We start from the raw sequence: 14,500 nt of genomic DNA on the forward strand, positions 1-14,500 counted from the left end.
TTTATATTCATTTACCTACCCATCCTTTGATTTACCTCCTTCTTTGTTTTTGCTTATGTTTTTGCTGGGGGAGGGTGGGGTGGGGAGAAAAATGGGGAGGTTATATAATTCTTATTTTATGGCTAGAGGATAGTTAAATGCTAAAACATTTCTCAGCTTAAGTAATGTGGTACTTATCAAGGTCTATAAAGAAACGGCAGCCTTTTCCAACCTTTGCCCTATAGAAGAGAACCTTGTCTCTGACATTCAGGAATCTAGGGGTTAATATTTTAATACTGAAATAAACTCTTCATGAGGAGAAACACTCCAACTACTGTGTGTGGGAAACCAAAGAACTAGCCCCACCTAAATAAATGACTGCATGGTCATGATCAATCCACTTCTGCTAATTGAGGTTCTGGCTTTAAAGATAGTTTTTTATGGTACCTACAAGAAAGAGAATCTAGTAGTCTTATCTTTATTTTAAATAGTCTACTGCAAAAAAATTTTTTCAGTAAGTTTTTCCTAATCAGATTTTTTTCTTGAAATCCCTTTTTCCCAGAGGATATCAATTCATTAACACCTCATTGCTTATAAATTTCATTGGATATTTTGTTAGTTGAAGGTCTGGGGATTCCCCTTATGTTCCGCCCCCCCCCCCCACCCCACAATGAATATTTCAATGAACAAGTCCCAAAGTAATGACCACATTAATAGGAAGTTAATTAAATTTAATTTAAATATCAAAGAAGGCATGTTATCCTATCCTCTTCATTAAAAGTCTTTGAGAAGTAAAACTTTAAATATTTTTGTGGTTGTCTTTGTATTTCTATATTTTATTTTCTAAAAATGTAATTAAAACATGTTGACATATAAAGCATATTGATGCATTATGCCAAAAATACAAATCTAGACATTCATTTTTTGTAAACTGTTTACAATTATCCTTAAGTCATATAATACTATTGGTATGATTTTGTTGTATTCTTTGTTAATGGTTATAATTGAAATAAAGTTGAATTACAGTGTCAATAATACGTGTCATCAAACAAAAGTAAACCATGGAACAAAAATATATCACAAGAGAGTTATACTTGAAAGTATAAAAACATACAAAATAACTGACATGTACTCCTAGATATGATCCCTTGTATTTTAACCCACATAAGCTTAGAATAAGAATTAATCATTTTACATAAGCTAAAAATAAGAATTAATCATTTCACAGTGTCAGTGTTCCAAATTATATACAAATGGCTTTAAGGATAAGAAATAATTATAAATTTACACAAACTGGATTTGCTTATACTTTCTTGTTATTTTTATAATAACTTTGGTTAATAATCAGAATTATGCTAACAAGAACTGTGCAAAAACATTTTGTTTGGAAGTGCATTTGAACTTGTTATTAATTACGCAATTCCAATTTACATTTAATGGACTTTAATACATTACATATTTTTATGGGAACATGTGGAGATCTGGAAAAATGGTTGGCTCGAATAAGTGGTTCTCTTTTAAGTTCATTTTATCCCTTTGGGTTCACTCAATAACAGCAATATATTTTTAAAGTATATATTTTACTGAAAAAATACATAAGTAAGTCACAAACCAAAAGCTAACAGATGTGTGACTTCTAATTAGTTATAATAATCTCTGCTTCGATGCCATTTAGAATGAGCCTTTCTTTTCTTTTGAAAACTAAAAAAGCTTTCCTTTGAATTTTAAACTGTCAGGGTGCTTCAAAGTCAGTGTACAAAATCTGCTTTGATTAAAATTTTAGACATCTACAGTGATAACTTTATGAAAGGAAAATATTAAATTATAATTATCCTAAACAGACACAGTCTTGTGAAACTAACCCTACATTCATGTTAAAACACAAAGAGTTGAATATAATGAATTTGATTCATCCTCGAACACAAAGCTTCACCACAGTAAACTCAGTCAACTGTTGCTCTTGCGCCTATATTCATGGTGCTTAAATAGCGCACTTTAAAACAAAAAAAACTCCAATTGGCTTTTCATATATCCACCCTCCCCAAAAATAACGCACTTGAAAAACTCAAATGATATGAAAGGCTTCAAGGCCTCTTTTCTCCCTTTCATACCCCTTTTTTTTATTTCTGTTTGCAGTAATCTGCCTTTCTCTTTCTCTTTCTCATTGCTACAGAGCAAGCGAGGAGGCTCAGAGCTTTGAAAAGGGGGCTCAATGTGTAATGGGTCTACTAGAATTAATTTACTTGCACCAAATCCATTGAGCACAGAGGTTTTTTTTTCCCCCTCTCTCTCTCTCCCTCTCACTCCTCAAATCATTTGGAGTCGAACGCAGCCCCCAGCCTTTGTAATTCTAGTAAAGCACTTAAAGTGCACAGTAGGTGTTCATGAGGACCATCTGGTCAAAAGCAAAACAAGCTGCTGATTTTGCCTTTGAATAGAATGAAGCAAGTGTGAATTAGTCTCTTCAATTAGCACTATTACAACCTGTCAAGTGCATATTGTAAAACAGGATTATTACAGTATTGGTCACCAGTGCAATTATTTACTCTCTGCCTTTTCTTGCATATAAAAATGTCTTATGTTTATTAGTTTCTGATAACTGAACATAATATCTCTTAACCCAGGCATTTTAAAACTACCGACACACAAATCACAGATTATGAAATACAGTCCGCCAAGAAGCTGTTAGGATACACATATCTTAAGTAACAAAGGTCTAAAGCACCGTCGACTCTTAACAAAATTTCATTGGTTCTACCTTCTTGAAATGTAGGTGAAGAAATACTTACAAGGCTAAAAAAAAAATGTCCAATAGAGATTATTCTAAAATACTTTCAGAGGGAAAGAAAGACTCGTCAGTTCCAAATAGCTGCATTGTAAATATTACTTAAATTTATTTCCTAAGGGGATAATTTATTAAGAATCACAGAAAACCCCAAAGTATATAAAATGATCATTACTGATTTATTCATTTGAAGTGGTATAACTTCAACAGATCTCAGTAACAAAGTGCAACTTGAAACATCATATACATGCAAAAGAAACTCATAGTCTCCTTTTCTGAAAGCTGAAAAAAGGCTCAAATTCATTGCCCAGTTGCTTAAGAAATTATCTCTCTTTCATTCTTCCTAAGATGTCATATGTGATTTCAAATTTTTAAAAATCAAACTATGATACACGCTAATTAAAATGGGTTCATTCTAATTGAGCTTATATATGCCATTCATCTTACAGTAAAAATACACCACATAAACTTTTAATTAAATAAGCACACAATTTAATTTACCCCATTGCATATGCACATTCTTATCTCTCTACTCTTCAGGTTCTGTGCCAGCAGCCCCCACCCTCTCCATACTGGAAAACAAACAAACCAAAAAATAAACAAACTATATGTAAAACATATACAGAAAGGGCATGTTAGTTAAGAAGTTTTAGTCAACCCATTACTAGAAAATTGCTCTTTAGTATAATCTGTAAAAGACTACAAATGTACTGTTAACAACGTCCAGCATTAAAGGAGAAGAGTTTGAAATATGTATTAGTCAAGCAAGTTGAGAAAGTAGCAAGAGAAAAATAGACACAAAAAACCCAACAGGAGTTTCAAATTTGCAGAATCAGAATTAGTCTCATGATTTCACAATTATTTAGCCAACATTATTTTTAAGGACCGGTATGATTTATTTAGTTCACTTCTTGTTGCTAATTCAAAACTAGTGCCTTCCCACTTAACAAATGCTAGTATTAGTAGTGAAATGTTTTACTATTTCATGCAAGATATATCTTTATAGGTTGTCGATTTTTCCCTTTAATTCCCATTGAGAACTAAATAAACATTAATAAGAACAGTGAGAATTCTAGGGTAAAGTGAAACTCAGAAAAGGATTTAAATAATTCCAATAGTGTTTCTTCATAGTGTTTCTCACTGTAAGAGATAAGGAATACTCCATGATTCCGTACCAAAAATACTTTGGTTTTTTATCAGTGTTATTCTGGGTCATGTGTGTATTCCTTAAGTTTGTATGACATCTATAAAGAAAAGTGGACATTTTGTCTAATAGGAGCTTTTGCAATAGTAAGATGGACAACAAAGAATGTTTCCAAGAAAAGTTGGCTTGATTTCAGGGACTTTATTTCCTTTTCCACACCTGGGTTTAGGATCTGAAGTAGGCAAATCAATCTTTTTTCCCCCTAATTTAACCAATCCCAAGTGCATTTGTAGCCACAGATCTTTAAAAATCAGAATTACTGAAATCTGTACAATTAACTGTTTAAAAATCTAAATTCTCAGTGTAGAAAATTCATTAAAATAAGGTAAGCTTGTTTAAATTTTCAGGGAAATTCACTAATTTAAAGTGTGTCAACTAGCTAATTAAGGATCCAAAAAGGTAGAAAGACAGATGTCACAAAGTTATTGTTACATTATTTGATAATTTTTATAAACTATTTTGTCATAATGGATAAAGGGAAAGGATTTTTATTCTTATGACTACTTGCAACCCTCCATTCTGACCTTTTTATACTATCATTGCCTTTTCCTCAAGTAGGAGGATAATGTAAGTGGAAGGATTTGTAAAGAGCTTAAAAAAAAATAACCTCAATATCTAACTAGCTTAAATTAAAGTCTAGAGCACCCAAAGGATATAAGTCATGCATTGTGAGGCAAGAGACCACAGAGACAGAATGAACAAACACTTGTACAACTATCGGTTTATCACCACTAACTTGCATGAACATATGGTCACTGAAGAGTTATTTAAAATTCAAACTGCAGCTAAGTTCTATTTTCTAAGTCAGTATTTTTAAAAATGTATTTTGTTAATTAAAAGTTGAAATTATAGTGCCTTTGTCAATCCTATTTCATTTAATAGAACTTTCCCTCTGGGGGAAAATATTACAAGAGCTTTCCTTTAAAAATGCAAGGCTTTCAAAAATTAAAAATACCAGAAAATGGTATTTTTTTTCCCACCTACAACAAAAATAATATACAACTACACTGGAAAATAAAATCAGTTTTTTTTTTTTTTAAATTTCTTCCTTTTCTCTTATATGTTGGTCGGAATTCATTCTTGAACCTATTAAACAACACTGTAAAAAGATTTCTGAAACTGGTGACAAAAATTAATTTACAAGTTAGGATATATGGTATCATTAAGCTTCCAAATTAATAGCAAAAATTCTAGCATTTATAAAATAACACTGCAAAATCATTTCAAGATTATATTTTTATTGTGTTGCAACCTGACTTTCAATCATGCAACAAAAAAATACATGTACTTAAGTGTCACTGTGGGTTGCATGGCTGTAGCATAAGAGCATCTTGTCCTACTTGAACCCCATTCCAGGTATTCCACAAGTTGAAGGAGAAAAGTCTTAGAATTAGGCCTACAAAGTGTGACCCCAAGCTTAGAGAGTATAATACACATTCCTTTTCTAAACTGTACAGAATAAAAGAGCTTATGTCTACCTGTCTGCCTACAGAAAAGCAACAGATATTAGAAACAACTGCATTTATTTTTTTCCTGGCAACTAGCATTTCAAAATATTATTTTAAATCAACTTTTAAAAGATAAAAAAAGGAAAAAAGAAGAAACCAAACTCTTGTTGAGAAATACATAAGAATATTTGTCTGCAAAAATATTTTCAGGACTCTTTTCATTTAGAAATGGTATAAAAAGATTTACTGTTTTCAAGTCCTTGAAGCTTAAAATATATTTGGTAATCTAAATAGCAGGACGCAGAGAACAGTTTCAGCCAACTGTGGCACACAATGGCACATTTACAGAATTTTAAATATTTCTTTTAATAATTGATGTAGTCATTTTGAATCATTCTGCATAGGATATCAGGTGTGAGCAGATTGCATTAACGCTGCTTAAACATTTCAACTTGTCAGTATGGCCAACTCGATTTCGGAAATATTTGCAGTATTTTCCCATCGAAACAGTAATAAAGGCAAAATAAATATATGCCACTACTTTATAATCACCGAACATTAATGAATATTTTATGTCTTTTTAAATCTCCCTGTTTAATTTAAAAGGGTGAAATTAAGTCTCCTCCCTGCAATATGCCAATTATCTGTAAATCAAACAATAACTTGGCTATTATGCTCCTTTTTGTTAATATAAGAGAAGCTAATTTAAAAACACTGAATGGCATTTTTAGACTATCAGTTTAATAGTCCTCTCTGCCCTCTTGTGGGAGAAAGTTGAAACACACTCAAACTATAGAATCTGGAAATGTTAGAACAAAAACGCAAAAAAACAAAAAAAGGTAAAATTCTGGCTATAATATTTCAATCAGAAAAAAAAAATAAGGCAGTCTATATGTACCCTTCATGCGATATACTAGTCTTCAACTTAAAAAAGGAAATCAACCACAGAATGAAATTTACCTATTATCTTTGCTGTTCTTGATTAAACTGGGGTTATTTATTTTGAAACTGAATTTCTTATTTAATTTTATTCAATATATAATTTAAATTTCATAATCATGAGGTTCCCAGAATAACTCTGCGATAGGACCAGAGTTAAACATTATTTTCAATATAAAAACGACAATGATTCTTCAAGGAATTAAAATTTTAAATTTAGAGAACAGAACATCCATTATAGAGATTAAAAATGAAATGGCAATTAATATATTTAAAATCCTGAAAAAAATCAAATAATTTAAACCTATGATTCAAATTAGGCGCCAAGAAAAATCTTAAAGATCTTAGTTACTAGTCAACAAACTATTCAAGTGATAAACAGAGAAAATCAACTTCAAGTAATGAGTTATTTACGCCAAATTCAGAAGTTGAAATTTATTGATAAAACATGAAAAAAGAAAAACCATTAACAGTTCAGCCATTACTGAAACAATTCATATACTTCCGGAAAATGATTAGGGTGAAAACAACTTGTTCTTTCAATATGACATTAGTAATTAGTTGAAGCAATGTAGTCCAAGAAAAAATTTATGAAATAATCTAAGATTAAACAAGATTAATTTTCTTTATAAAAACATGAGTGGACAATGACTGTTGTCTTCATAACTTACAAGGGGGTAATGTGACATAGTCATCATTTCACTGTCTCTAAACACAAGTCTTGCCATAGCCTTACACATTTCCCCCCCCAAAGGAGATAAATTACTAGCTTTTAGGTGGGTGGGGCCACAGACAAGAAGTTACCTCTTCTCTCTTGGGGGAGGTTCTTTTTGAAACAGTGGCCCTGGTTGGTCACATTGATGAAAATATTGACACTATAAATAGATTCTTCATAGATACTCTGAGCTAAATGACTGGGTTCCCTACAGCATCTCAGGAATACTGCCCAAGGCTGGAATTCAACTGCTTAAGAAAAGCCTCCTCAATTCCTTTTGGAAATAGGCAGGATACACTCTATAAATAATATATTTGAGAGCAACCTTTCAAATAAAGTATACGCATGTTTGAAAATGCATGCTGTCGATAATCTCCAAATTAATATTCTGAATAATTACTATAAAACTATGAAATATATAACAATGTGCTATTTTAAGCAGGGTTTTAAAAGTTGACTATTTTAAGAATTATCAAGAGCTTTCATTTACAACATCTTTCTAGGTCAAGTCATTTAATGTATCTACAGTAATCACTGATGCTCAAGTTAATTAAAATTAAAAACCCAATAATGAAACATAAAGAGAGTTTCCAACCAGAACACATAAGCCCTCTCTTTAACAGGGTCAACATTAGCTATAATGAGCTACCTTTATTCCTTAGCTGTGAGACATAACTCACCTCTTGAATGGTACTGCTTCCTGAGAAGTTCAGGTTGTACTCCCGCTGGACTTCTCGGTGGGTGATGATCAGCATGAAGTTTTGATTTAATGACTCCTGCAGGGCACTGAAAGGGCTGAAAGAAAAACAAGGAACTCTGAGATGAACAAGTTCTAGCTTGCTTTACGGTTAGCTGCAAAAACCCCAGGAGTACCATAACCTCCACACAGGCATGTCCAGGCCCAATGTTATCATCTTTTCAGCTCCTAAAGGCAAGAGAGCAAGCTGAGAACAACCAAGGGGAGCTAACCTGTTAACTCCTTCTCTACCAAGGTGTTTTTAAACTTCAGTTATAGATACTTTGCATACATAAGAATTTCGACAAGTCATGTGCTACTGTCTGCATATGTATTTTCTCCAAGAGAGGCAAATTTGTCAATTATATTAAATTCCAAATATGCTACTAAAATGTATAATCAAAAACTGTGGTTCAATTCCAAATGAAACAGCAGTTCTGGAAGAACAGAAATTTGAAACTATTGTTTATACTCATGAGTGTCATATAGGTATAGAAATACAGTTTCAGTAAAAATTGAGAAAATATTGAAATCTACAGAACTTTAATTGCTATACCGAAATTCCTTCAAAATAATTGTGCTTTCACTTACAAGTCAGAAATACCGAGAATTCAGAAATAGGAGAATTCAGAGCAATATTAAACTCTGTGCCAAAGTTCTAAAATGTAAGAAATGTGTCAGAAACATGAAGAATAAATGAATTTAGCCACATCAATTAAGAAAAATAAGCCATGGTTCTATTTGTTTATAACAATATTAAAAAGCACCATCGGCAATGAAAATAAAAATCTGTCACCATTATGTATGAACAATCTGTATTGCTAGTCTCAAGTGCAGTGCTAATCTCTCTTCCATGCTATGCTTTAGAAGCAAAAAAAACATACGGTTCTGGCCTTCATCACTCCTCCTTTGCCAATATGTAACTATGTGATAAATATACATTCAACATAAGATTAGAATTACGCAGTTAATCTGTGTGTCCCAGTGTCGCCCATCGAGTTCACAGGTAAATTACAGATTCAAAATACCTAGGAAACACCTATATACAGCATGAAATATTATTGATCAAAATCAAGGGAAATAATACCCCACTAAAGTAGAGTTTCTTTAGGCAGGGACCTTTGTCTTTGATCCTTACCACTTAAGCATAATGCCTGGCACACTGCAGATAAATATTTATTTAATAATGAATAAACTGTAAATTTTCAGAAGGCAAGAGTCTTACTCATCTTTGTATTTTACACAGCAATGTTGCCTTCTGGAAAACTACCATGGGAATTAAGATTTTGATTTTGATTCACTTATTTATCTACATTAACTGAATGCCTCGCATTATTCCAGATGCTAAGGAAACCAACCCAAATAATACACAGTTCCTGTCCATGAAAACCTTCACAATCTAATGAGGGTAGACAGACACGTAGAAAGCCATAGTATAATGTAATAGATACAACTGAGAAATTGAAAAAAAATACAATGAAAACCAAGAAGGAAGTGTTTAACTTTGCCTCAGTGAGAGGGGGAAAGGGTTAAGGGAAAGCTTCAGAGGAGAATAAAAATATAAATTGAAATATAAAGGATAAGTAGGACCTTAGAGTTTATTAATTGGAAGGGACTAAATTTTTGTTTTATTTGGGGAAGGGAGATGGGTGGCACTTTTTAGACTAGGAAATAATACATGGAAGAACACAGCATGTTCATTCACTCAGTTAACATATATTTGTTGAGCACATACCTATGTTTATGACACCGTCCCAGTTGCTAGGGACACAGTTATGAACAACAAAAAAAATGGTCCCTGCTTTCATGAAACTTATATTCTAGTAAAGGAAACAATACTCAAGTAAATGAATAAGTAACTTTAGAGAATGTTAAGTGCTATGAAGAAAATAAACAGGATTATAAAAGGTAGCAGAGGGGTGGGGGGGGAAGGAAATTATTTTCAACATAATAGTTGGGGAAGACATCTCTGAGGAAATGACATTTAAGTTGAGGCTAGTATAAGAAAGAGATAGCAGGAATCTGATCATGTAGGTCCTTGTAGACCACAGTAAAGAACTTGGTATTTATAGTAATTGCAAAGGAAAGCCATTGGAAGGTTTTACACTGGGAAATGGTTAAGATCTGACTTACACGTACATTTATACAACATTATTCTGTTTGCTCTGGCTACAGTGCGAAAAGAGTCAAGGCAGGGCTAGTCCCAGCAAGAAGTGATGGTGGCTTACGCTAACTATAGAGGCAGAGAGTGAAGGGTTGTCAGGTTCAGATGTATTTTAGAGGTAGAAGCCAGACAACTTACTGATGGAATGTGAGAGAAAAATATAACTCCAAGGTGGTCGGAGCAAATGGAGAGATGGAATTGCATTTAACAAGGAAACCTGGGTTAAGAACAGGTTAGGTAGAAAATTTGAGAGTGAAGTTATGTATATATCAAAGTTTAAGGTGCCTATTAGAGATCCAAAAAGAGATATCATGTACAGCTGTGTATAAGAGTTGAGGGTCAAGTAAGAGAGCTCGGATCAGGAGAGTCGACAGCACATACAGGAGCCTGCCCCGCCCCCCCCCCCCCCCCCCCGCTTATCTTCAGTTTCCGTTTCTGCAATTTCAGTTACCTGCAGTTAACCAAGGTCTGAAAACATTAAATGGAAAATTACAAAAATAAACAATTCATAAGTTTTAAATTGCAGGCTGTTCTGAGTAGAGTGATGAAATCTCACGCCCTCCTGATCCATCCTACCTGGGCCATGAATCATCCCTATGTCCAGAATACCCTGCCCCTTAGTCACTTAGCAGTTATCTTGGTTATCAGATAGACTATCATAGTGCTTGTATTCAAGCAACCCTTATTTTACTTAATGGCCCCAAAGCACAAGAGTAGTGACACTGGCAATTCGGATCTGCCAAAGAGGAGCCATAAAGTACTTCCTTTAAGTGAAAAGGTGAAAGTTAAAAAAAAATTGTATGCTGAGGTTGCTAAGATCAACTGTAAGAATGAATCTTCTACCAATGAAATTGTGAAGAAGGAAAAAGAAGTCTGTGCTAGTTTTGCTGTCTCACCTCTACATGCAAAAGTTATGGCTACAGTGCGTGATAAGTGCTTAAGATGGAAAAGGCATCATATTTGTCCAATAAGATATTTTGAGAGAAAGTCTGCATTCACATAACTTTTACTATAGCACATTGTCATAATTTTTCTATTATTAGTGATTGTTGTTCATCTCTTACTGTGCCTGTTATAAATTAAACTTTATCATAGGTATGTATGTACAGGCATACCTCATTATATTGCACTCTGCTTTATTTCGCTTCACAGACTGTGTGTTTTTTACAAGTTGAAGGTTTGTGGCAACCCCGCACTGAGCAAGACTATTGGCATCATTTTTCCAACAGCATTATTTTTTAATTAAGGTATGTACATTGTTTTTTTTTAGACATAATGCTATTGAACACTTAATAGGCTACAGTATAGTGCAAACGTAAGTTTACATGCACTGGGAAACCAAAAATTCATGTGACTCACTTTATTACAATATTTGCTTTATCACAGCGGTCTGGAATTGAATCCACGATATCTCTGGGGTGTGTGCCTGTATAGGGAAAAACATACTATACGTAGAATATGGTACTCTCTGTGGTTTCAGGCTTCCACTGGGGGCCTTGAAATGTATTCCCCATGGATAGGGGGACTATTACAGATAGTATATAGATTTTGTAGCCAAAAGAAATCACCTAGGCAAACAGGGCTCTCCTCCCAAATACTGCACAGCTTTCAGACTACCTCATGTCCTACCATTAGTATTATTATAGACTGTCTCTTCTCTGAATTCATGTATCATATCCCTTATTTAATACTTATTTATAGTGTTTTGTATGGTTTGCTTTGTTTCACGTGTGGAAGTCCTGAATTCAAGACTACAAGCCTTTTGAGAGTAAGTATCTTTATTATTCATCTGTATTTCCCTCGACACTTAGCATACTAAAAGGTGATTCAAGGCAATCCTATAAACACTTAAGGAATAGTTCTGCATATTTGGAACTCCATATAAAGAATTATTAATTCTCATTTTTTAAGCCTACCTTTGAAGTGCCACTTTACTCACAAAATTGTAGTTCAGAAAGGTTAAGTAATTTCCCAAGGTTATGCAGCTATAAAAAGATGGAACCCAGTTTTTAAACTATATTTGATTCTATGTTCTTCAGCATCCTATCTCCCAAATGGCTAGGCTGCTTTAGGGATACAAAGATGAGTAAGACCCTGCCTGCTAGGAGTTCACAATTCATTCATTCTTTCTATAATTATTTGATTCTTATTCGTAATAATACAGGAATCAAAGACATAATCATTGACCTCAAGACAGACTACTCTGAGAGTTAAAACAGATGTGAGGATTGTGGAGAAGAAAAAGAGTACTTTGAAGTACTATGAAGAAGAATGGATAGTAAGGGAGGGTGGGAGGGAGGGAGACGCAAGAGGGGAGAGATATGGGAACATATGTATATGTATAACTGATTCACTTTGCTATAAAGCAGAAACTAACACACCATTGTAAAGCAATTACACTCCAGTAAAGATGTTAAAAAAAATAAAAAATAAAAAAGAATGTATAGTAATTTGACAAGTATATAATAGAGGTGATTTCAGACATAGACTAGTTTGAACAGAGATGAGATTGGAGAATACAGGGAAGGGTGGAGAAAGCAATGAGGAAGAAGTATAAGGGGATGTAAAGAAGGGTTTCTGAAACAGGAAACTTGAAAAACGGTAAAGACCAACATTATGGGGGCTTCAAATGCTGGGCTAAGAAGCTCAGAATTCCAGAAGTCTTGATTATTATATAGATAGATCCTCCTTTATCTTTACATATGAATCTATACAAACGCTTAATACCTTTAGTGCTTGCCTTTATGCAGTTCCTTATATATGTTTCTTGATGTTGACTGGCAGACTTGTGCAATAAGTTTGTAGAAAGGTTTGCCAGGACCAGCAGTGACTGCCAAACTACGTTAGAAGAACACCAATTTAATCTAGTTCTGCAATTTCCCAGGAGCCCTGGGGAAAGGTAACTTTGGCAAGAAAAAATATTTATGGCTTTAAACTGCTTGGGAGTCACAGAGTCAGATTTGAACTCCTGCTCCACTCCCCACTAGTTGTTTGGCCTTTGTCTCCCACCCCCACAATAATAATTCTTTCAATACTATTTATTTTGTGTCTACCATATACAGGCCCTTATTTTAGGCACTTAACTACTCCGAAAATTCTGTTTCCTCTTCAGAAAAAAGAAAATAATCTTTACCTGATAAAACTCTGAATATTATATTTTACAAAGCCAAGTGGGAATTTTTATTACATGTAAGTTTTAAGGTGGTCTATTATTAAAAATAGAATACTTTAGAGGGGTACCCATACTACAAAATCTTACAATGACAGTAAAACATTAACCAAAGTGTCTATGGTGGTTTTGTGGCAGTTATTTTTCATGTTTTAGTTTCATTTCTCTGTAGGAGTTGATAGAGGGTAAAATCTTTTTATTTATTTATTTTATATTGGAGTATATTGATTAGCAATGTTGTGTTAGTTTCAGATGTACAGCAAAGTGATTCAGTTATACATAGACATGTATCTATTCTTTTTCAAATTTTCCCATTTAGGTTGTTACAGTAGGTCCTCGTTGGTTATCTATTTTAAATATAGCGGTGTGTACATGTCAATCCCAAACTCCCAATCTATCCCCCCTTCCCCTCCTGGTAACCAAAAGTTTGTTCTTTAAGTCTGTGAGTCTGTTTCTGTTTTGTAAATAAGTTCATTTGTATCATTCTTTTTTAGCTTCCACATATAAGCGATATCATATGATATTTGTCTTTCTCTGACTAATTTCACTTAGTATGATAATCTCCAGATAAAACCGTTCCTGATGCATGGAACATAACTGTACATTATGCCTAATGTTATCCAAGCTCACAGGGTTCTTTTTAACACAGATCTTGCTTGGGGTTGATATACCACATTCATGTTCCTTGTGAGAATGGTTTTTATTACCTGCAACCTCAGAATCCAGCCTGATTCATTCACTTAGCCATTAATAATAATGGCTAGCCTTTAATGAGTGTTACTATGCATCAGGCATTAAGGGCTTTGGGTCAACTTTATGAAGTTTATTATTATCATTTTCTTGTTACAGATGAGGAAACTGATGTTAAGTAACTTGCTTAATGTCACACACAAAATAAGTAGTGGTAACTCTTCTAAGGTCTAACTCTTATGATTTGTCCTCCAGATACTGGGGAAGAGGACCCAGTAAGATCTTATTTCTGCCTTCATTGAGTTTATAGAGGAATGCACAGACAAGCAAACCTACAATCCACATATGGTACCATTTGCTAAGAGCTCTAATACCACTTTTGCTAAGGTGGTATGGAAATACAGAGGAAGAATACCTAAATTAGACCAAGGAGGAGGCAAAGGCTGTAAAGGAATTTACTATGGTGATTTGCATAACTTTCAAAGATTTTATTGCTAAAATATTATCTATAGAAATTGATTCTAGCTGCTGCTTAGCAGAGTATGTTGAGCCCTTAGTTGCTGCATCTAGGAGCAATTTTCTCCACAGTAGTGTCTTCTAATAGTTGGTTAGGATAGTTAGCCACAGTTAATCCACCTTAAAGCAGTCTCTCTTTTACCTTCAAAATGCAA

The 14,500-nt window shown here is 33.7% G+C and overlaps 1 protein-coding gene across 1 annotated transcript in view; it reads right to left on the reverse strand.

Moving 5' to 3' along the window:
- Window positions 1-14,500, reverse strand: part of FAF1 (Fas associated factor 1) — a 458,337-nt gene that overhangs the window by 246,068 nt on the left and 197,769 nt on the right. Inside the window, exon 7 of the mRNA XM_059922257.1 lies at window positions 7,751-7,865. Coding sequence (XP_059778240.1) covers window positions 7,751-7,865 — 115 coding nt within the window. The remainder of the gene's footprint in view (window positions 1-7,750; window positions 7,866-14,500) is intronic.

Source organism: Balaenoptera ricei, chromosome 1 (assembly GCF_028023285.1).
Source record: "Balaenoptera ricei isolate mBalRic1 chromosome 1, mBalRic1.hap2, whole genome shotgun sequence".
Lineage (NCBI taxonomy): Eukaryota > Metazoa > Chordata > Mammalia > Artiodactyla > Balaenopteridae > Balaenoptera > Balaenoptera ricei.